At 41.1% G+C, this 25,262-nt stretch overlaps 1 protein-coding gene and 1 non-coding gene across 2 annotated transcripts; one reads left to right on the top strand and one right to left on the bottom strand.

Moving 5' to 3' along the window:
* Positions 1-16,441: 16,441 nt before the first annotated feature.
* On the bottom strand, positions 16,442-22,593 carry LOC110680414 (the record flags this gene model as incomplete). Its single annotated transcript, XM_021856214.1, has 4 exons — positions 16,442-17,594; positions 17,650-17,768; positions 17,842-18,011; positions 22,532-22,593. Coding segments are annotated over 4 exons (1,489 nt in total), but the record flags the coding sequence as incomplete, so codon positions are not given.
* Positions 22,594-22,970: 377 nt separating this feature from the next.
* On the top strand, positions 22,971-23,054 carry Trnas-aga. The gene has a single exon. It is a non-coding gene; the product is annotated as a tRNA-Ser (tRNA).
* Positions 23,055-25,262: the final 2,208 nt, after the last annotated feature.

The raw sequence follows: 25,262 nt of genomic DNA, 5'->3' as shown, positions 1-25,262 counted from the left end.
CCAGGTCCAGTTTGTCCGCTTGCCCTGTTAATTCCGCTAGCTTCGTAGGAGGTTGGACGACTCCGTTTGAGCTTAGCAGGATAAAATGATTTGGCGTTAACGCCTCCTGGCTAACGCTTTCAAGAGGAATGCTGGTTAACGGTCGAGAGTTAATTATGGACTCGGCCTCAGCAAGGACTGTCAGCAGCGTTTCATCGTCCGGGTTTCGATCGCCACATAGTGAACCAAGTGCCACCTTGACGGACCTTACTAATCGCTCCCATGAGCCACCAAAGTGCGGTGCAGAGGGTGGGTTGAAGACCCATCTTGTATTCGAGTTGGTGAACGTTTCAGCCAGGCCTTGACCAATCGTCGCGATTTGATCACGCAACTCACGACTAGCCCCTGAAAATTGTCCCATTATCGGAGCGAATTTCGACAGGTGATCCACGACGCGCCACAAACCGACGTACTGCCATCTTACATGATTCCGTAGATAACGAATGGGCGACTTCCAAGTGCACTGCTCTCACAGTGAGGCACGTGAACAACGCTACCCATCGTTTGACACAGCTACGCCCGATACGGACCTGTATGGGTCCGAAATAATCCAGCCCGACGTGGGAGAACGGTCTTTCTTTTGCCGCTAGACGTGACTCGGGAAGAGGAGCCATCTTCGGCGTGGTTGGTACTGTTTTGGAGATCTTGCAGGCCTGACATTCTTTTGTAACTTGTCGTACAACGGAGCGAAGATTAGAGACATGGAAGCGTTGGTGAACCTCATTCTGCACCGTCGCATGATTAGCGTGAAGATATCGGCGGTGATACCAGTCAACGACTAGTTTAGTGAGATGGTGATGTCTTGGCAGGATGATCGGAAACTTAAAGTCATATGTAACGTACGGAACTGCTCCGATGCGACTGTCTACCCGCATCACGCCGTATTCGTCTAAGAACGGCGACAGCTTGTAGACTGGACTAGTCTTATCGATAGCCTTCTTCGGGTTTCCGTTTCTTTGTTTCAGCACAGCGACTTCATCTGGGTACGCTGATAACTGCACTGTACGCCACAGGCTATTCTCTGCATTTTGCAACTCTTCCTGCTGTAGATGCCCCATGATCAGCAACCCTTTTCTCCATTTCCGCTTGCTGTTCTCGATGTAGCGGTGAACGTATGCGGCTGTTCTAAGCAAACGTTCCCACTTAGAAAATTTACAGATATTGTAGACATCCTCGAATGTTTTCTGACGATGTACCATGCAGGGTCTCAATTCTTCATCTGTTTCGAGCGTCTGTGTCGATCTTTGTTCCGGCCACTTTATTTCCGGCTGATAGAGGAAGTCGGGTCCTTGGAACCAGCGAGACGTTACATCCGTGCTGGGTCCCTTGCCCCATTTAGTTGCATCGTCAGCTGGGTTATGTTGTGTTGGGACGTATCTCCACTCGGTGGCTTCTGTCTTGCTTAGAATTTCTCCCACTCGAAAAGCCACGAACTGTCGGTACCGGCAATGCTGCGATTTAACCCACGCCAGCGTTGTTTTAGAGTCTGTCCACATTACTCGACGGCATATCGGAAGAGTATGATATTCCTTCACCGCTTTGGCCAGCCTTGCTCCCAGTAGTGCCCCCATCAACTCCAGACGAGGTACTGATAAAGATTTCAACGGTGCAACTTTCGCCTTAGCCATCACCAGCGTAACATATACCTTCCCCATTATAATGACCCGGAAGTAAGCTGTGCAAGCGTAAGCTTCCTCACTTGCATCCGTGAAAATATGCAGCTCTACTGAACCAATATCTGCAGCGGTGAATCCTGGAAAGTAGGCTCTGTGTAGTCTCATCTGTCCGACCTTCTTAAACAGCTCCGTCCATCGAAGCCAGCGTATACGAACTGATTCATCGACTTCGTCGTCCCATTGCGTCTGTTTTCGCCACGTATCCTGAATGATCATCCGTCCCTGTATTGTTATATGCGACAATATACCTTGTGAGTCAAACAGGCTCATGACACAACGTAGGATATTTCGCTTCGTCGGTATAATACCGTCAAACTGCTGGTCAGTGGCAAATGCGATTACATCTTCCTCCGGCAACCATAGGAGGCCCAAAACTCGTTCCGCATCGCCCTCTAAATCGATACTGATGACTTTCGACTGGATTCCTCTGGGCTCCCCGACCCGTCGCAGAAGGGCGTCCGAGTTAGAGTGCCAATTCCGGATCTCAAACCCTCCACGAGCATGAACTTCTTTAACTTCAAGAGCAACCTTGATTGCTTCCGCTTCTGTGTCGAAACTGTCAAGGTAATCATCGACATAGTGTTTTTCTACGATTGCCTTTGCTGCTTCGGGAAATTCTGTTTCGTGTTCCTTCGCGTTGCGGTTTTTAATATATTGGGCCTGACAGGGAGAGCATGTGGCCCCAAAGGTACCGACGTCCATAACGAACATTTTTACGGGTTGCGAGGGGTGTTCTTGGTACAGGAACCGCTGACTGTGTGCATCTTGTTGGCGAATTCTGAACTGGTGAAACATTTGCTTCAGGTCCCCGCAAACTGCCACCGGTCGTTCGCGAAATCTACAAAGCACCAAAGCCAAAGGTGTTAGTAAGTCGGGCCCTTTGAGAAGCATCGAGTTGAAAGACACTCCTCCCACTTTTGCCGCAGCATCCCAAACGAGCCTAGTTTTGCCCGGCTTCTTCGGGTTTCTTACGGCGCCCAACGGCAAGTACCACACCCTCCGAGGGTCTATCGACTCCGTTTTCATCTTGCGGTCACCTCGTGTATATAATTGTTTTCCACATATTCGCCCATCAGTTGCTGTACGCTTGTACGCAGATCTGGATCCTTTTTCATCCTCCGCTCGAAACATTTCCAGACGACGCATTGCCATGGGAAAACTATTAGGAAATTCCACATGGTCATGGCGCCACAGCAGCCCGGTCTCAAACTTTGTTTGAAAATGCGCTTCGTGTGTCCTCTAAAATCTGACGAGCACGCTTGTCCTCCTCCGATTCTGGTGCCTTGTCCGCCGAAACGGCCGATGCTCTCGAGCGTGAAATACTGCTTGACGAGATCGTGAGATCTTGGCCTGCTTGGCATTCTCGTCGACACTCGCACACGTCAGCGTGAAGTTGTTGACCTCTCTCCATCCGCTGTATATCCGTAGATCGACCAACCGAGTCGAGTCTTACTGGCTAAGGGGTCCCCTAGCTGACCTTCGCGCAGACCATAGCGTCGCAGTAAGACTGGCATTGTTCGAGCCAATCAAAATGCCTGGAGTTGCTGATTCATAGCGGTTACTGGAAGACCACGAAGGTAATTGTATTGCCGAGCTAATTCAGCGTACTTCAACGTTTGCTTCGGAAGATTGAGGCTAGAAACTGTTCTTGTATCGTTTAAAGTGAACCGTTCACTTTTGCTGGCTCCGGAGATTTCTAGACGAATTCGTTGGGACTTTGGGTTCCTGGCGAGTTACATTGCTGGTCCACGTTAAGCAAAGTGGGAGTGGTTCGCCGTCATCGATGCCTAATCGTTCTGCAATCGATTGCTCGACCAAAGTCATGTCCGAGCCGTCATCCAAAAACGCAAAGGTTTCTACAGTTTACCTTTCCAAAACAGCTTCACGGGAAGGATGCGAAATAATGTCGATTTCTTGGTAGCATGGTGTGCATTTAGCCCTTCAGCAGGGTTATCGTTCTGCTTCACAGTTTTTTTGCCCTTCTCTCATTGGGGCAGGACGTTTCTGACTGCCGGAGTGCAGTAACTGATGGTGACGTTGCTGACACCCATCAACACCACAAACAGCTTGCAGCTTACAAGGACGGCGCCCCGTGCTTCCCTAAGCAATGTGCGACAAAGATGATTGATCTTGAATCGTCTTCCAGCGACTGTCCGGCTCCCACCTTTTGAACGTTGCACAATCTTTCACTTGTGATTACGCCCATTGCATGCCAGGCACAGTACCTCCTTGACTTCTACTTTCTTTATCTCCCCGTCTTGACTCACTAGATTTGAGGCTGGTTCGCTGGCAGCAATGAGCATTGAGAAAGTTTTTATCTCTGCCACGCTCTCCTCGTCCCAAGCGTGATTGCTTAGAATCCGTTGTGACTGTGACGTCCGAGGCGGCTGATACCAACATCGACATAAAACCAGCAAATGTGCGAAGATCAACCTCAGCGAACTGTTGTTTGTATAACGCCCAGTTTAGACGTTGTTTGCGCAGGAATTTGTCGACTAACTCTCGCAGTAAAACAGGGTTGCACAGGTGCGCTACTTGCCCCGTTTGCCTCGATGTGGTCGCACAGATTTGCACCGCCATACCCAAAGGTGATCAAACGTTTCCAGGCCTGTCTGCCCTTGGTGCGGGAGTTTCCCGAACTTTGTCCAGCAATGTCTGGATGATCAACTCTGGCCTCCCGTACAGCATGTACAACGTGGAAATGACTTGTGGACGCAACGCTGGAAGAAGCAAACGGCTTTTTACTGCATCGAATGCCTTAACCCTTGTAGCGCACGTTGAAGCCGTGCCAAATTCTCCACGTTGGTGTATCCACATGCGGCTGTTGAATTAGTATATGCACTAAAAATAGCGGCCAATCTTCCGGGTCGCCCCGAAACAGTGGAAGATCTCTCGGCATGACTTGTCGCGCTAACAATTGCTGCTGCGTAGGAAACGATGGAAAAGGTGACGCTTGTGGCAACGGAAGAGCTTGAGCTGCGTTAACCAAAGGATGGCTACCCAAAGAACCTTGTGGGGGAACGGGAATCGGATCCGTTCTGGGTATGCTTGAATTTGCTGTAACCCTCCATAAACCGGCACCTGCGGTGGAATCGATGCGGTGGAACTGTTGGGGCAGGCGGTGACTACGTTCGTCAAATTAGCATTCCTCAGACTAATAGAGGAAACCGGGGTGCTAATTGGAAACACGCTGATTTGTTGGAACTGGTCCTCGGCTCGGTTGTGAGTATCCATATAGAGGGTAGATGGCATAGTAGTGTACTGGGCATGCAGAAATGAGTCTGTGGGAGCTCTCGACATACTACTAGCACTCCAAGGAGAAGTGATGAGAAAGATGGATCAACACGCTTCGGCTAGCAGAACCCGCAGTTGTCGTGTGGAGTTGTTGTTGTGTACGGATATTACTGGTGCTTCACCCTTGTCTCCGTGCACGCTGGTGTGAGCGACAGATTTTCCATCTCGCCGATCATCCTTCCCAGCCAGCCTCCTACGCTACTGGTTCCAACTGCAGCGGACTGCTCATTTGATGCTATTCGATGTCACTCCAGTAATAACGCCTTGCATGGCATTATTCCGCGAGTTGCCCCAACATGGCCTTCTTCCTCTCTAATTCCTTCTGTGGCTCTCTTCCATTTGCCGCTCGAGGAATGCTCGATGTTCCTGCACCCATTGTAAACTCGCTCGTGCCTGCTCCGTCAATAGGGATTGGCCATAGTTAGTTGCACTTACAGCCGGGGTCGTTGTAGTTATCCAACCGGATGGTCCAGCAAACTGCGGGTGGCATCAGACTAGCTGCAATCGACCGTCACAGCTGGAGATACTGCAGTTGCCACTAGCGGTAGTGCAGCACTCGCCGCAGGTGATACCTCGGAAGAGGTTGAACCTAACGATCGCCGATGATTCGGTGGCCCTACTAACGATACGGTAGCGATGGTGGCCGGGAGTACCGGATCATTTCCAAAAAGCTCACCAATTTCGTGTGGACGACGGTAGAGCCGCGCATCGTGCACACATCCAGCTTTCGTTTGCTACCGCTGATGTAACTCCCACGCACTGGTAATGATACCATTCTTGACATACCGCACAGAAGACCATATCATCAACGTTATTCGACCTCCGGCATAGTTTGCAGTTGTACAGATCCGTTTCAGGCATACTTCGCCTCTTCTTGCTGATCAAAGCAGTTCTTAAAGCTTTTGTTGGGAGATTTTTTCGGGACCTCTTAACAGAGAAGCACGATGGTTTTCAGTGCAGAATTCTTTAAGCTGTAAAGTGTTTATTTATAAGTTTAACTCGCAGGCAATAAATTCATGTTTACTTACAAACTGGTCGCCTTAATTCGATTGATCCCCAACAAACTTGATTTCGATGCGTAACTAGAGGATCCCTATTGGAGTATTTAATTCAGTTTGCTTAGATCAAATTGTTAAATCAGAAGTAACTTACAGCCAAAGCACAATGGGTATTTCAGAAATCGGATCTGAGGACAATATCTGAGACGTAGTGCTCTTAATAACCTATACTAGAACAAATTTTTCTTAGTTTCAGGATTTTACTGTCTATCGTACTGCATATCATACTTATAGCGCAAAATACCGTAACAAAATTCAGGGAATAACTGGCACAATCTAAATACTTTGATATAACTAGTAATTTTCAATAATTAGGAGAAAGAATTCACATTATTCTTAGCATCTACTATGACTTGCGAAATGTATGTGGGTTTTGACGTTCGTTGGTCTCCCTGACGTTTCTTACGCATCGGTTCATATCACCCGTTGCGTGCATAGTCTCGTCGAGGGGTATCGCGTATCCATTTCAATTCAAATCAGTGCTGCCAGTGGTGGCAACACCGGTGAAGAATTGGCAAACAAAATGTTTTCGAAAAATTCGAAGCATTTCAACCCTTGCATGGTCTCCAGACATCATTTAAAATGTCGCTGTTGACTGAACATGTTTAACAAGATGACTAAACCGAGGAAACGAAGGATACTTTCTCAGGGTTTATTAGAAACGAAACTTGTAGGAAAAAATGGTAAAAATTTGCAAAACTTAACATTGATATTGAGGTTCAATCTTCTTTATCCCCATTCAAAACATTCTAACTAATAAGTGGAACTCAATTCAAATTTTCGGTTACTTTGAAAAAGGAGGACATTTTCAGTCCAAAGGAGGACGGGAGGACATATGATGAAAAAGGAGGACATGTCCTCCCAAGGGATACCATCTGGTAAGCCTACACACAATGCCAGTTGGAAAGAATAAAGTAAGAAGAAAACGGGAAACGGCGACCAATGAGAATGCTAAACTGAAGACAGAGAAACGTAGGAACTTTGCGAGGCCCTTGTTATCAAAAAGAAAAAGGCGTAATACACCGAGGTTCTGAAGACGATGCGAAGTACGGAGATGTTATCGTTATTGGGCGCAGAAGTGCGGAGCATAAGGCGGACTACGATTGGTAAAATGATCCTAGTCGTAAAGAAAGGTGCCAAGCAAAAGGGTGCAGCTTGTAAGCAACTAGCATTAGAAGTACTAGGCGACGAGTTCAATGTGAGCTCGCTGACTACAGAAGTGACTCCAGTGTAAAAATCTGGGTGAAATAACCGATGCAGCGGAGGTCTCGAAGGTCTCTGCCCTCAAAGAGTAACATCATTGCAGAGGCTAACAAAGCGAAGAACTTGGACATACTCAAGGTAGCCTGGTCGGTTTGCTGAGCATACAACAGCCTCCTGAAGTTTGCTTCAAGTGCTTCGAAAAGGGCCATAAGTCGTAGAAATGTAATTGTCCCGACAGAAGTAAACTGTATAGAAAATGCGGCACCGAAGGGCATAGGGCAAGCGATTGTAAGCAAATCGCTGAATGCCTAATACGTGTCGACAGACCAGACAACGGACACTTTACTGATAGACCCGAATGTCCGGGCACAGACGAAGTATCAAGGCAGTCAAAACGGAAGTAAAACAGTTGAATTTAAATCACTGTGATGCAGCCCAGAAGCTGCTGTGGCAGTCAGTCTCGGAAACGAAGGCCGATGTGGTGTTACTATCGGACCCATACAGCATACCAGCTAACAACGGGAACTGAGTGGCGGATAGGTATCAACCTCAACAGCAAGCAGCTATATAGACGACAGGACGATACCCAATTCGAGAAGTAGTCTCTATCCTAAATGACGGTTTTGCGATAGCAAAAATCAACGGCGTATTCTATTGCAGTTGTTACGCACCTTCAAGGTGGTCGATTGAGGAATTTTCCCACATGGTCGACAGGATGATAGCCGAACTAACTAATCGGCAGCCAGTAGTGATAGCTATTGACTTTAATGCATGGACAGTGGAGTGGGGTAGCCGCTGTACCATCCCAGGAGGCCAACTATTATTGGAATTCCTGGCCGCATTAAATGTAGAGCTGGCAAATGTAGGTACAGTGAGCACCTTCCGTAGAAATGGTGCAGAATCGATTATCTGGCGCGTTGATGATGGTTATACTCATAGCGATCTTCAATCGATTCGCTATAGTGCGCATCGTACCTTCGTGCTGTGCGTACACGAATTCTCTCTGCTCTTGGAAGTTTTCTTAAAAACTACCTAAAGCAATAAAACAGTACTTTCAGTGCTACAAAAACAGTACTTTTCAGTGCTAAAATTAAAAACGGTACTTTTCAGTGCTACTAAAACAGTACTTTTCAGTACTATTTTTTCTACTATTGATCCCTTTACGATCCTTGTTTGGACCCGTGCCTTCGATTTTTCGTTGGACCCGTTGGCGAAAGCTAGCGGTGGTAATCCTTCTTGGACACCGTCTAGGGAAAAAACCTTTCGAAGGTCACGTCTTCTTTCGTTTATTAATTAAACATGGTATCAACAACAAACAAAAGGAAGGGTGAATCTCTGAATTCACTACTTCCTTCCAAAAAAGTGGGTTTTAAAACTGTCACTACACGTGGCAAGAATGGAAGAAAGGACGCTTCCTCGGAATGCGAACTTTCTTCCAAGGGTGAAATGAATAATTGTATCGAAATGAGCAATCAGTTCGATGCTCTAGACAAATTTTCCGAACATCAAATCGAAGCAGCCTCTAGCCCAGGCTCTTTGATTCAAGTGAGGAAGCAAAGAGTGCCGCCTATCGTGGTCAGTTGTTCCGAATTTGGGGGATTTAGGCAGGAGATCTTGAACTCCATTAGGGGAATCAAGGTTTCCTTCCAAATCGCAAAGAAAGGAGACTGTCGCGTTTTGCCGGAAACTCTTAAAGATCGTGAGCTTCTTCTCAAACATCTTGAAGAGAAGAAGCACAAATTTTTTACTTATGACGACAAAACTGAACGTTTGTTCAAAGTTGTCTTGAAAGGTCTCTCAAGTGACTATAAATCACCTGAAGAGATCAAAAATGGAATAAATGATTTACTTGGATTTTCCCCAGTCCAAGTAATCATTATGAAAAAGAGAACCCAATCTGGCATTGTTCGGAAAGGGCTTTCTCAAGAATTTTATTTAGTTCACTTTAACAAAAAAGAACTAAATAATATTAAAGCTTTAGAAAAAGCAAAACTTTTTGTTTGATGTCCGTGTGACATGGGAACATTTCCAGAAACCTGGAGGAAATTACCAGAACCCCACTCAGTGCCGTCGGTGCCAAAAGTGGGGTCATGGTACAAAAAATTGTCGCATGGATGCTAAATGCATGATTTGCGGAGGTTCTTCTCACGCCAAAGACGTCTGTCCAGTGAAGGAAGATACCACCAAATTCATATGTTGTAATTGCGGGGCTAACCATAAGTCCAATTTTTGGAATTGTCCTTCACGCAAAAAGGTCATTGAGGCTCGTGCCAGGCAGATGAAAGATAATATCCGTTACGATAACGGTCGTTTCCGGAATTTGCCTGGTAGAGTATCGAACAATGCTCATTTTTCAGTTAACGATCGCTTGATCATGAATCATACCGATCAGGAAGATCATAATCATGCTCATTCACAAACTATTTTTAATCCGTCGGGTAGCCGTTCGAATCTTTCTATTTCGAATGTATCTACCCACGGTAAATCCTTTGCCGATATCGTAGCAGGAAATTCGAACTCCTCCCCTGTTCGATCCATGGGTACCCATTCTACTTGTTTCAAATCAAATGGAAAAAACCCTACCGCCACAGGTAACTCCGCTTCTTCGTCTACCGGAAATTCCAATGGGAAATCACATGACATGTCTGCCTCTGATTTTAATTTTCTAACTGAACAATTGAATCTAATGATTGATGCAATGTTCAAAGCCACCACTATGACTGAAGCAGTCCAAGTAGGTGTAAAATTTACAAATCAAATTGTTATTGGATTACGTTTTTCTAATGGATCCAAATAATAATTTAAATATTTTAAATTGGAATGCTCGTTCTCTGAATGGTAAAGAGGACGAGCTGTTTAATTTTCTTACGGTTAATAACGTGCATATAGCAGTTATTACCGAAACGTATTTAAAACCTGGATCTAAACTCAAAAGAGATCCTAACTTTTTTGTTTATCGCAATGATCGACTTGATGGGGCATGTGGGGGAGTTGCAATCATCATTCATAGGCGTATAAAACATCAACTGTTTTCATCATTTGAAACTAAAGTTTTTGAAACTTTAGGTGTTTCTGTTGAAACACAGTTTGGTAAATATACTTTCATAGCTGCCTATTTGCCTTTTCAGTGCTCTGGGCAGCAAGTTAATTTGCTCCAAACTGACTTGCGTAAATTGACTCGCAATAAGTCAAAATTTTTTGTCATTGGTGACTTTAATGCCAAACATCGGTCATGGAATAATTCTCAAAGTAATCCCAACGGCAGAATTTTATTTGATGAGTGCTCTTCAGGATATTTCTCAATTCAATACCCTGATAGCCCCACATGTTTTTCCTCTTCTAGAAATCCATCTACGATTGACTTGGTCTTAATCGACTCTAGTCATCTTTGTAGCCAACTGATTACTCATGCTGATTTTGATTCTGATCATGTCCCTGTTACATTTCAAATATCCCAAGAAGCGATTCTCAATCCTATCAGCTCCACTTTCAATTATTTACGAGCCGACTGGAATATATATAAAACGTATGTTGATTCCAATCTTGATGTTAACATTTCTTTAGAAACTAAACTTGATATTGACAATGCTCTTGAAACTTTAACAAATTCCATTGTTGAAGCCCGGAGCATTGCAATTCCAAAATGTGAAGTAAAATTTGAATCCGTGATTATAGACGATGATCTTAAACTCCTGATCCGTCTTAAAAACGTGAGGAGAAGGCAATTTCAACGCACTCGCGATCCTGCTATGAAAATTATATGGCAGGATTTGCAGAAAGAAATCAAGAAACGTTTTGCTCAATTAAGAAACAAAAATTTTGAAAATAAAATTTCTCAATTGGACCCTGGCTCTAAGCCCTTTTGGAAATTATCGAAAATCTTGAAAAAACCTCAGAAGCCAATACCGGCATTGAACGAGGAAAACAAATTATTACTAACTAATTGCGAAAAAGCTCAAAAACTTGCTATGCAGTTTGAAAGTGCGCACAATTTTAATTTAGGACTTACTAGTCCAATTGAAAATGAAGTTACTCAGGAGTTCGAAAATATTCTCAATCAAGAGAACGTTTTCGAAAATGCCTGGGAGACTGATTTGGAAGAAGTGAGAACTATTATTAAAAAATTCAAAAACATGAAAGCTCCTGGCGATGATGGAATTTTTTACATCCTCATCAAGAAACTTCCAGAAAGTAGCTTATCATTTTTAGTTGATATATTTAACAAATGTTTTCAATTAGCATATTTTCCTGACAAATGGAAAAATGCTAAGGTTATTCCAATTTTAAAACCAGACAAAAATCCTGCTGAAGCTTCTAGCTACCGTCCAATCAGTTTGCTTTCCTCCATCAGTAAACTTTTTGAAAAGGTTATTTTGAACAGAATGATGGCCCACATAAACGAAAATTCAATTTTTGCCAATGAACAGTTCGGATTCCGCCATGGACATTCGACCACTCATCAACTTTTACGTGTAACAAATTTGATCCGTTCCAACAAATCTGAAGGTTTGGCATGAAGGTTTGATTGTAAAATTAAAAAACTTTAATTTTCCAGCATACATTGTTAGAATAATTCAAAGTTATCTGTCAAATCGTACACTTCAGGGTTAATTATCAGAACTCCAGATCTGAAAGACTTCCTGTAAGAGCTGGTGTTCCTCAAGGCAGCATTTTGGGACCAATATTATACAATATTTTCACATCTGACTTACCTGAGCTACCTCAGGGATGTCAAAAATCTTTGTTTGCGGATGACACAGGCCTCTCTGCCAAAGGTCGAAGCCTGCGTGTCATCTGTAGTCGATTGCAAAAAAGTTTGGATATTTTTTCTTCATACTTGCAAAAATGGAAGATTTCTCCTAATGCTTCCAAAACTCAACTAATAATATTCCCACATAAACCAAAAGCTCTTTATTTGAAACCTTCAAGTAGACATGTTGTCACGATGAGAGAGGTTCCAATAAATTGGTCAGATGAAGTTAAGTATCTAGGGCTCATGCTAGATAAGAATTTAACTTTCAAAAATCACATTGAGGGCATTCAAGCCAAATGTAATAAATATGTAAAATGTCTCTATCCCCTTATTAATAGAAAATCAAAACTTTGTCTTAAGAACAAGCTGTTGATATTCAAACAAATTTTCAGGCCAGCCATGTTGTATGCTGTACCAATATGGACTAGCTGTTGTAATACCAGGAAGAAAGCTCTGCAGAGAATTCAAAATAAAATTTTGAAAATGATTCTGAGGCTTCCTCCCTGGTATAGTACCAATGAGTTACATAGAATATCCAATGTTGAAACATTGGAACAAATGTCAAATACAATCATTAATAATTTCAGGCAAAAATCGTTACAATCTTCTATTGCCACGATTAATGCGTTATATTGTTTAGGTTAAGTTAGATTAAGTATATTAAAAACATTTTTTTTTTCTCTCTTATAAGCAGGTGAAATCAACTCACCTGTAAAAAAAACTGAACTGCTACGGCAAATGAAATGTAATATGTTGTTAACAAAATGTTAATTAAATCTTAAATTTGTTTTACCAAATTAGGATGATAGTGTTGTCAAATAACACAGAACACCTAGATATAAGAAATGAATGTAATGTTTGGAATGATACTAATAAAGAAATTAAAAAAAAAAAAAAAAAAAAAAAAAAAAAAAAAAAAAAAAAAAAAAAAAAAAAATTGATTCGCTATAGTATAATACCAGGCGGACGGATTGCAGTGCGATGTAAATCCACCCAAGTCCGAGGTGGGAAAGCAGCGCGCTTCGACGGCGAAGTACTCACTGAAGCCCTAAGGCGCAAACGGAACACTCTGGACCTAAACTGTGAAGAGCACAGTAACACTGAGCGTGTGATGCTTCCATGCCGAGAAAAGCCCCTCACAGAGAGAACAGGCCGCCAGTGTACTAGTGGTCCGAATCAATTGCAAATCTTCGAGCAATCTGCCTTCGGGCTAGACGAAGAATGTAACGTGCACGCACAGAAGCACAAAGAGAAGAACGCGGTGCAGCATTCAGAGAGGTAAAGTTAGCTCTCGAAAAGGAAACCAAGAGTTGAAAACGGGCATGCTTTGCTAGTCTATGCCAGAGTGCCAACTCGAGTCCGTGGGGTGACGCCTACAGAGCGGTAGTGATGGCTAAGAAAAGTCGCCTGAATTGCTGCAATCTATAATCGATGTACCCTTCCCGCATCATCCCACAAGCCCATCGCCCCTATCGCCGTATGCGGCAGATGAAGTAGAAGAAGACTGACGAACGAAGAGCTGGAAGAAGTCGTGAAATCATTCGCGAAAAAACAAGGCACCGGGACACGATGGTATCCCGAATGTTGCCTTAAAAGTTGCCTTAAAAGTTGCAAGGAATCTTCCCGGATATATGGAAGCGACAGAAATTGATGCTACTACCAAAGGCGGGGAAACCACCAGGTGACCCGTCGGCGTATAGACCTATCTGTCTACTAGATACGATGGGCAAGTTGTTGGAGAGGTTGATCCTCAACAGGCTAGTACCGTACACAGAAGGTGCGGATTAGGGTGCGGCTTATTTTTCAAAAGTTCTCAAAACCAAAAATTCGTGTGCTCTACTGAATTCAAATCACATTAAAAGAGAAACCTCAAAATCTGAGCCAAAAATATTAACATTTAGAGGTGGCGCAAGCGTCTTGAAGTTGAATTTTCAGGTTATAAAAAAATGACCTTCAGTGAAGTACACATAACTTTGTTATTTTTCAACCGATTTCAAAACTTTTAGCATCAATACCTTCAAAATTAAATTTGTTAAAACTTTGTTGAACACTAAATTTGTCTAAAATCAAAACAAGTTTTAGTTAAAAGTAATTTATTCCAAATTTTTCCTCATTTTACTAAAAATTTCAACTTTGTTTGACGATAACTTCATGGTTACTCAACCGATTTCAAATCTTTTAACATGCTTTTGAAGCTAATTTAATTGTTTTTCAAACCTTTCATATAGCACATTTCACTAAAAAAATGTCTTGACCAAGTTATTCAGAAAAAATTGCACAAAAACATGATTTTTTAACGAAAAATGCCAGTTTTGTCAAATCTTTGGCAGTTAAATATTGTCTCTCAAGCTGAAACTGATTTTTCTCATTTGTTAAACCTTTGGGAAGGACTTTGCAACAATTTTTAAATAATTTTGAAACAAAATTATGTTTGCATATGTTAAAAAATATGTGCACTATTCAACTCGTAATTAAGGCAAGATGCTTTACATATTTAAGTTTTATAAAAAAAATGCTTTTTTCGGCAAAAAAAACTTGAATAATCCAAAGAAATTTGATTTTTTCATTGAAAAATCATGTTTTTGGGTAGTTTTTGTTGAATACATAAGTCAAAAATATTTTATAGAAAAAAATTGTGTATGTACAGTTTAAAAACAAATAAATTTGCTTCAAAAGTATGTAAAAAGATTTGGAATCGATTGAGTTTTAATGAAGTTATGGTCAAACAAAAATGATTTTTGTAGTAAAATGAGGAAAAATATGGATAGAAATATTTTTAACTAAGACAAGTTTTGATTTTAGACAAATTTGATGTTCTACAAAAGTTTTACAAATTTAATTTGAAAGAAAATGGTGCTAAAAGTTTTGAAATCGGTTGAAAAATAACAAAGTTATGTTTACTTAACTGCAGGTCATTTTTTATAACTTGAAAATTCACCTTCAACACGCTTGCGCCACCTCTAAATGTTAATATTTTTGGCTCAGATTTTGAGGTTTCTCTTTTAATGCGATTTGAATTCAGTAGAGCACACGAATTTTTGGTTTTGAGAACTTTTGAAAAATAAGCCGCACCCTAGTGCGGATGGCCTGTCCAACAACCAGTTTGGATTCAGGAAAGATAAATCTACGCTGGACACCATCCAGTGGCAATCGAGCATAAAAGGAGCGGCATCCGTTACTGCGCGGTTGTCATTCTAGGTGTGAAGCATGCGTTCAACAACGCCAACGCAAATTGTGAAGCGATAGCCCACGCACTTCATCACTTCAATGTACCAGTTCAGTTGTGTAAACTTCTAGAAAGCTATTTCGTTGGTAGGATTCTACCCGATTCTGACCGTGGGAGTACCTAAAGGTTCAATGCTGAACCCGATGTTATGAAATGCGATGTGCGATGACGTACTGAGGCTGCCTTCCGACGTGTGTTGAGATTGTTGGCTTCGCCGACAACATCACTTTAGTGGTCTTTGGCGAATCGTAGAGGAAGTAGAGTTGACAGCAGCGCACTCTATCTCCATAATTGAGGAATGGATGAAGTCCAGAAAATTACAACCGGCTCATCACAAGACTGAGGTAGTAATGGTCAACAACCGCAAGTCCGTGCAGCGGGCGCTTATCTCGGTAGATTATTGCAACATAGAGTCCAAGCGATCCCTTAGGCATCTTAGGGTAATGACCGACGACAAGCTCAGCTTCGCTAGCAACGTTGAATATGTTTTGTAAAAAGGCATCTACGACTACAGCGGCGCTTTCGAGAATTATATCTAACAGCTCTGCTGTAGCTATAGGCAAACGCAAGCTCCTGGCAGGCGTGGCACTATCCAGACTGAGGTATAGAGGACCAATCTGGTCGAAAGCGCGTAGAACGAACAGAAACCTAAAGCTGTTGAACAGCACGTGTAGGATCATGTGCTTAAGAGTAACAATCGCATACCGAACGGTTTCTAAAGAAGCAGTGTGCATCATAGCCGGGATGACGCTTATCGGGCTCATCATCAAGGAAGATGTTCAATGCCTCTATTAAAGAGGTACCAGAGGGGTCCGCAAATTATGTCACGCTCCCAAGGGGGTGGGTGGGAGGTGGTCGAGCCAAGCGTGACAAGCCTTACAAAAATTTCGGAGGATTCATACAAAAGTGTGACAAAGTGGGTCGAAAAAGTTGAAATTTAGCGTGACATAATTTGTGTACCATCCAGTGGCAGCAGGTATGGGATAACTCCACTAAAGGTAGATAGACTCATCGGCTTATACCAAATGTGTCAAATTGGTATAGAAGTAGCCAAGGGGAAGTGAATTTCCACCTGACGCAGTTTTTGTCAGGACATGGTTGCTATAGGCAGTATCTGCTTAGATTCGGGCACTCAGAATCTCTGCGTGCCCCAATTGTGCTAGTGTGGAGGAAACAGAGGAGCATATCGTGTTCCATTGCCCGCGTTTCATTTTTGTGTATGGATAAACCCTAAATGAAACATATAATTGCATATCCCGACTAAAAAGGAAAAACTGACGTTACCTGTTCGTTGAGCTGCAGGTTGATCCGAACGGGTCGCCTGAAGTTCAGTTGATCGAACTCTTTCCGACCAGGACACAACCTTTCTCCCGCATAGCGACACGTTCTGTAAGTAGTGTTCAGTGTTTGGCTTATGTTCGAACAGCTCTTCGAAGACTAGCTTAGGAGCTGAATAGAAAAGTTTCACTCCCTTCCAATACTCAAGGAATGCTCCGAAGCAAACCGGCAGATACTCCAGTGCGAATCCGATCAGCGTGATCCGTTTGATTTTCTTCATCAAAATGTAGATCCTTACGGCTTCCATTTCCTGGAACACGTACCAGGGCAGCATCAACGTTAGGGTAGCACCAACTTTCCAAAATAGAAATATTAATTCTTTTACAACATTGATTGGATCGATGGACATCATTATGGCATTCCAAATGGTACGCAGATTAAGATTCCTTCGTTGAATTTCACGATCAATTAGCGATTTGAGGTAGTCTATCTTCATCAACGGATTGCCCGGAACTTTGGAGAATCCTTTGGAGAAGTCTGACACCACTGTGACCACTGCTATCAAGACTACCGAAACGAGCTGTTGTACTCCGGCAATGTGCTTCTTCTCAATGTCAGGCGATTCCAAAGGATCGTGTTGGTAGATAAATTCGTTCCATTTGTTGCTGATGGTGGCACCTATGTCATTCCAAATTCGGGGCAGGTAGACTGGACGTTCCAGCAAATTGGCAAATATAGAGTCGCAATCAGAAATTCTCTTCTCGTTTTCAATTCGTCTGTCTATCAGAAGCAGGTCAGAGATTCTTAGGTTTTGTTGCTCTTCCAGAAGAAGATGATGAATACGGTACAACAGGTAATAGTAGGGAGCACTAGCGTCGCATTCTGCTGAACCACTGGCCGTTCCCCCGTATGCCATCGGAATGCAAAAAATCTGCCAAGGAGGTATCTCCGGTGGCATATATTTAGATATGATGTCGCTCACATAGTCTTGAAGGTTAGCCTCAGTTAAAGGACGACCTCGATGTAACGAAGGCGCAAGAATAATGTGATTGTCGATGTTGAAATCCCTAGAAAAGATGGTAGATGAAGCTGAATATGTACAGTTGACAAAATACTACTTACTTGGTTTTCTTCACAAACGCATATTGGCCCCAACAGGAAATCAGAGGGAACTTTAGCCTTGAAAAGCACGGTCTACCATAGTGATCACGCCGGGCCAGAACGTGATCGGTTATTTTTAGCTCTGATCGCATGGATGTCCAACACTCCTAAAAAAAAATTCACGTATTGAAAATAATTCAATATAGAAGATGCTTGAATTTCATTTCGATGATACTTTCCTTCAACCTGCAAAAGTATATGAAAAACTCCTGGATTCCTAGAAGTATCCACTAAGCTTCGGATGTTATTTGTACGAGCGAACTTCAAGTACGGGTATCGATTCGCCAGAAATGCAATCCACAGTTTTCGAGTTGTCGAAACGGCTGGCAAAATAAAGTATTTATAAATTAAAATTAAATCTTGTGGGTAGAGGGACGGATCCTTGACTCGTATACAATATACAGTGACGGACAAAATTTAAAGACTAACTCACTTAAAAAGTATCTTCTTCTTCTTCTTGGCATTAACGTCCCCATTGGGACATAGCCGGTTACTCAGCGTAGTGTTCTTATGAGCACTTCCACAGTTCCCCATTAAACATTTGACAGTTCAACAGCCGACTAAATTGGTTGAAAAATCGGTCGATTGTTGCACCTACGCTTATGGAAGTTTGACACAGCGATCAACTGACTAATCGCCAGATTCAATCGGGTGGCCGACGAAATATGGTGTTTAGTAGGTCAACTTACTTGGATTTTACTTAAAATACCGATTTATCCACCTATTTAGTAGGATTACGTCGGCCCACCCTATTAAATCGGGTGATATTCGATTGATCCCTGTGTTAATCTTCCATAAGCGTCGGTGCAACAATCGACCGATTTTTCAACAAATTTAGTCGGCTGTTGAACTGTCAAATGTTTAATGGGGTTATTAACTGAGAGCTTTCTTTGCCAAAGTTGCCATTTTCGCATTCGTATATCGTGTGGCAGGTACGATGATACTCTATGTCCAGGGAAGTCAAGAAAATTTCCATTACGAAAAGATCCTGGACCGACCGGGATTCGAACCCAGACACCTTCAGCATGGCTTTGCTTTGTAGCCGCGGGACTCTAACCACTAGGCTAAGAAGGCCCCACTTAAAAAGTATATTCAATGAATTTCTACATTTTTGGCATATTGTTAAGTAAATTTGTATTTATAGTTCCATTTAGATTAATTTCAACACTATAAATGATTATGGAGGTTTCGGTATATAGACTCAAGGACATTTCAATTTACATAAAGACAGTTCGTCCCGTAGTAAATTTTGTCGAGAAATGATTCAAAAGTGATTGTCATAATAATTTCAGACGTATTTTAAAAATAGTTCCAGCAGAGACGAATACAGACATAGTAGTCGGGTTCAGAATGGGTACGACTTCTAGTACTGCATTTGGTCCCTTGGTGCTGCTAAAGGTACCCAAGTTTTACAGATCCAGTGGCGCGGGAAGTTGGTAGTAGAGATGGTCTGGTTTCACAATTTTCAAACCCGAACCCGACCCGTACCCGACTTATTTTATTTCTGCAAACCCGGACCCGACCCGAACCCGAGACAGTAATTGAAAAGCAAACCCGGACCCGCCCAAGTAACCACGAAGCTTTATATGAATACTTTATGTTTGCTCTATAGTATGCTATCAGATTTTGTTTTAAAGTGACATAACCTTTAAGAGCTTTATAAAGCATAATTGAAGTGGGAAAGGGCCCCACAACAACCAAATTAATGCAATACTTGGTAAAGCAGTTTTAATGCACAAGCCCTACTAAAGCATTTATGTTTGTATATTTAGGGTTCATGATGTATATTAGCTTAAAACAATGTATGTTTGGGGCTTGCGTTAAAAAATAAACAAAACAATGAATCCATTGACTACCTTTCAATGGGTTTCTTTACCAGCTTAATGATTTTTTTTGTTGGAATCAGGATTCGAACCCACAACTAGGATGATGGTGTGCTGGATGCCTGGCGCGTTGGTTGGTGTCCTGTGCTAAAGCTGCTGATGTAATAAGGTAGGATAAAAGTTCCTTATAAACCAAGCCATTGTGTGTGTTAACATTACTATTCGCCCAGTTATTACGATTAGAAAGAATTCTCTTCGGCGATTGATTTCCTTTCCTCACCAAATGAAACATAAACAGAAATAATTTGATCACCATTCTTTCTCGTAGACAAAATAACAGAACTTAATCCACAAAACAAAGCCCTAGCGCATTAAACAGATTTCGGGGGAGAGAAATTGATCGACATTTCTTCTCGCTCCTTATGAATAAAAGAGTCTCATAGATAAAATACAACAATTTTGAATGAATAGGGGAACATCAGGTCCGTCACACTCGGGCTCAGATTGTGTACCACTTCTAGTACTGCATTTGGTCCCTCGGCAGTACAAAAGGTACCCAAGCTTGACAGATCGCAGTACACTTTAAACGGCATTCTAGTTTACCTTATGAGCCATAAAATTTTGGGCAACTGCAAGGGACATGGAGGTCTTTAATTTGTCTTTGGGAACATGGTCCAAGACACACTGATGGGGTAAAATGGCTCACCTCATTAAATCATTCCTACAGCGTTTCCATTTGTATTATTTGCCAAACGATGTTTAAATATGTTTACCCAAGAGTTGCCGCTACAACCCTTAAACATAAACTCATAGATTTTTCCTTAAATTCCCGGTGAAATTCAACATTTTTCACTTCTTTGCCTAAATATTAAGGTTTTTCGATGATTTTATTAACGAACAAGCGTTTCCATACCACAGAGCAAACTCATTGAGCAACATGGTTGTTTACTCCTGGTTCTCCATACTAAATGGCATTCTGCCCCACCCGTTTTGAACCACCCCCATTTTTCAACCAACTTTTCTACACGATTAAAGACCGTTAAAAAACTCAAATTTGAGAAATGTTTTTCAATGTGGAAGCTAGCAAATATTGTAAAGATACTGTTTGGACTTAGAATGGTGTTAAAATGTAGATCTAATTGAGAGAAAACGACACAAATCCCTAAAGTGGCATTTTGGACCATTTTGCCCCTCATATATCCTTAGATCTTGAAATGGGGGTTCGAGATGAAAGAAAGTCATTTCATTATTCTTCCATATTCCACAAAACGTAATGAGCGAGTGCGAACGTGCTCGATCGTCTTACTTATTTATTACAGATTCGAAAGCGTTTAATGAGGTTATGTTATCTTGTATGACAGCATAACTGTATATTCACTCTAAACGCTTAGCATAATGCTATACTAAAATAATGCTACAAAGCATTTACAATGTTAATCAAATGCATCATTGCTTGACAGTTATTGAATAAATGCATGATAACATTATTAATGCAAAAAATGTTGACTTTCGACCAAATTAATGCAATAGTATAATGCTTGTGGTTACTTGGGCGACCCGAACCCGGAAAAATTCCGCAGTTCAAACCCGAACCCGAAAAAGTTTTCTAAGAAAAACCCGAATGAAACCCGAGTTCGAAAAGATGATAAATTCATCGGATCTGATGCATAGGGAAACTTTCAGGTTGTTACTATGTTCACAATGCTCACTAACCCGAATCAAACCCGATTAAACCCGACTTTTTTCAAGCCCGAACCCGACTCGTACCCGATAATATTGTAGCTTTCAAACCCGACCGAACCCGAACCCGAAAGTTTTTTCAATTTTCAAACCCGAACCCGTTTCAAAACCCGAGACCCGACTATCTCTAGTTGGTAGGACAGGTAGGACAGGTAGGACATGTACTACGCACAAAAACGACTGGGTAGGACAGCCAAAAGATTGTCCTACCCACAATTCAACAAAAAAATCAAAATCAGCAGAAAGCTTGAAAAATAAATTCAATAATTCACCATCTATTCAATATACATACAAACTCGATGAAAGTCGTACTTATTCTTGTATAGATTGGAAAATGCGATAAGATTTATCGTTATTGACATGCTCAGTAAAGCGTGACATGGTTTGTGCATGACTCCCAAAAGTCCTGGCTCGTGAGATGGAGAATATCTGTAGTGAAAATCGTGTAAAACTAACTGTAATAATTGTTGGGAAAAAACATTTTGTAAAATTGAGCAGTGTTAAAATTGCACAGGCTCCAAAGAAACCTTCAGAAACTATAACGTGTTCAACAGGCTCTAGAAGAATTTCGTCTCAGATTCCCCGGAGAAAAGCTTCATGAGTTATAAGAGTGTTTTTTTAGACTACTTTCGTGGTCTCTTACATGGATCTCTCCAGAAATGCTCTTGTTTAAACGCCTAAACATTCGGTTTGTGAAAACTTGAGAGCCTCTTAATGTATGGAAAACCGCAATTTTGTTAACATTTTGTTCTATGAACACCAAAATATGGTGAATATGCCTCTGCTACTCTGAAACATGTTCCACAACACTTGTAATGATCAAAACTTGTCAAATATTGAGAATGCGTAATTTTTGCCAATCATTTTTGAATCTGGACCACTGTGCGCCCGTTCGATTTTGGTAACATGCTGAAAAAAAAACAAGTATGCTAAATCGAACGGTTTTAATTGTTAGAAAAAAACAAACGGGAACTGTACATCTTTCTGCCGACTATTAGATAAAAAAACGATGGCTCTAAGTGAATTATGAAGGTACCCAAGTAGTACTTTACCATAGGATATTTAAAAAATGCATGCTCATCTACGCTGACTACCAGCTGATCACTATCATGCCTTACACGTGGCGTCCCAAGCCGGTATATAGTGCATGGGTGTAAGATAATAACATTTTGTTTCCATTCTTCTCTAGTAAGGATGAGACAATCAGAATCAGCTTAATTCCGACTCAACATCCTACGGTATGTTTACGAAAAGATGAAAGAAAGCCAAAACATACTCACTTGCATAGCTGATAACGAATGCTTGGTAGGAGGGTACAGAACAAGACGAAAAACAGCAGTGTCTTCACAGCTGATTTGACTGATGCACACATTCCACCTCCCACAAACCATTATTAGACGCGGGTATTTCCTTTCCAAGCTTGGCTGGTGGTATTAGAGAATCACTAAACACATTTAGAGCGGAGAAATTAAAAAAAAAAACGGAAATGAATTCGAAACTACGCGCACTGATTTTCTCGGTATCACTGAACTGCTCTCGTTGAGATGTATTCCAAGACTGATACAAGAGTTCGATGTTCACCGAATATATGGCGCTTTCAATCAACGGAAGATTGATGGATTATCGCATTAATTATTTTAATATTTTCGCCGTTTTGAATCGGTGTTTATTTCTGATAAGAACGCTGATTCGCATTTAGCCGGCGAAAAAAATAAACCAGCAGTCGTGGCCGAGCGGTTTAAGGCGTCTGACTAGAAATTCAGATTCCCTCTGGGAGCGTAGGTTCGAATCCTACCGACTGCGTTCTGAAATTTTTTATTCTTTTTCGGGTGCTCCACAAAATATGTTTTCTTGTTTCTGGAATGACCGGCTTAAATGCATTAGAAACTTTAAAGCATACTATTGTGAGGGGATCTGTATGCGCACCAGTAACCATGGAGCTACACACTTAACTTTTTGGGCGGATAAATCACACATTTTTGGTGTTAAAATTTAAGTCCCCATAAAAATGAGTTTGCCTGTGGACGAAAACGTGTGTAACTTCAGCCACAATTTTGGGTAAAACCAGTGTAACAGATTTTTAAAAAGAGTTTCAAATCAGCGTTTCATAGGGTTACCATCCCGTTCTGATTTGGGCAGACATGTCCTGATTTTATTATTATTTTGTGCTTCTCATAAATTTAAACTTGTTAAAAATTGATTTGGCACTTTAGAATACCATTGGTAATATAATAACTATATTATAACAACTTTCTTCTATTTATATTACAATGGTGATGTTCTTCTGATATGACACCCATATCAATTCAATTGCATTTAAAACGTATTTTGATTCCATTAGAAAATTAATATGAAAGTAATAAAACAATCGAAAAAAGTACATAATACGCAATTTGCTAGTTTTATTTTTCTTATTGTTTGCATTAACTGTTAATACATTACATTACAATACGCAAACCTTTCAAATCATTTTGGCAAAGCTGACTTTAAGTTGATTTTTTTAAATATATTTCGTTCGAATAGTTCTTAGTTTTTATTAGACATATAATATAAATTTGCTCATTAACGATTGCTGTTGCTATTTGGCTGCTGTGAAAGATTTTTTAACAATATATTATTCGAATTCAGGCTTGTTCGGGGAATGGACTCGCTCGCATTTGATTAACGTTAGTTGTTTCACACTCTCGGCTTGCAGAATAAGCCGGATAAATTAATTTTTTGTGCCAGCATTTTTGAACTTTATATTTTTATATCGATTTAATACCCAACCCTGGGCTTAAATTGTATACCCTTGGAATTTTGTGTATTTTTTGTGACTCGAAAATTAATATGATTTGTTTTTTTGACTTTAAAGCCAAGTATGCTGTTTCGCTCAAGAAAAGTAAAAAATTTCTGCTGAAGAAATGGTCAAGAAATTTTCTATAGTGAACTCCATTTGAAATGAATTTCTTTTTACTGCGTACTTGCGGATCGAACAAAAATGCTTTTCTTGGAGCATTTCTCGCAAGAAATTTTTCACGCATCGAGATAGGCGATTACTTTTCTGTTGAATTGCATACTCCCCTTAACACGTGTAATTACGAAAAATGCCGTTTTAGTTGAATTATTTCTGGAAACACAATCAAAATTATCAAGAGAATCCACGTGGATATCCATGTTAAAAAGAGGCTCGGTATTTTCAATCAGGTAGGCTGTGATGAAAAAGTATCTGTGACCATAAACGGAGCGGCTTATTTTTCAAAAGTTCTTAAAACCCAAAATTCGTCTGCTCTACTGAATTCAAATCACATTAAAAGAGAAACCTCAAAATCTGAGCCAAAAATATTATCATTTAGAGGTAGCACAAGATTTATTTTTAGATTTTTAGTAGCTGTTTAATTTTGGGCTACTACCGTTTAATTTTGGGTTACTACACTCAAAATAATCCACATGTCGTAGTTACGTGAAAACATACGTGGTTTTTTTCCATCGCACTTTTCACGTAGCACTTACGTGGATCATAGGTTACACCGAATGAACGCATGAACTAATGAACCTCATCAGTTCCACCGAAGTTTCACGTAACAGCTACATGAATTTTCACGTAGCATTTACGAAGTGTTTTAATTGATCCCATGGGAATTTTCATTGAAAGCTATCGGCATCAATTCATAGAAACCTATTCTGTTATGCATGAGCTTTCTTTTTATTTTCAAATTGAAAGAAGGACAAAAAACTAAAGTATTGAACTTTTATACTCCATTAAAGCTGTCAAAGCACTGAATGGCCACCATCGTGGTATTCTTGTTCTGAAAGGTCCATGAAATGCACGTTCCTCGCAAATTTGTCCAGTGCCAGTTCTGTTCAAAACCATCAATGTTCTGTAAATTGATATGACACAAGGTAAAACGTATTAATTAATTTGGGATTCTACGGATTTAAACAAATATTTACCTTGAAATTGTTCCTAAAATTATTTCGAAGTCCAGCAGCAGCAGCTTCTTGGAAAAATATTGGCCACCATTTTGACAT

The sequence above is a fragment of the Aedes aegypti genome, unplaced genomic scaffold (genome assembly GCF_002204515.2).
Source record: "Aedes aegypti strain LVP_AGWG unplaced genomic scaffold, AaegL5.0 Primary Assembly AGWG_AaegL5_hic_scaff_1336_PBJ_arrow, whole genome shotgun sequence".
In the NCBI taxonomy this organism is placed as follows: Eukaryota; Metazoa; Arthropoda; class Insecta; order Diptera; family Culicidae; genus Aedes; species Aedes aegypti.
Note: the sequence above shows the minus strand (reverse complement) of the source record. Positions and strands in the feature narration are given on the sequence as shown.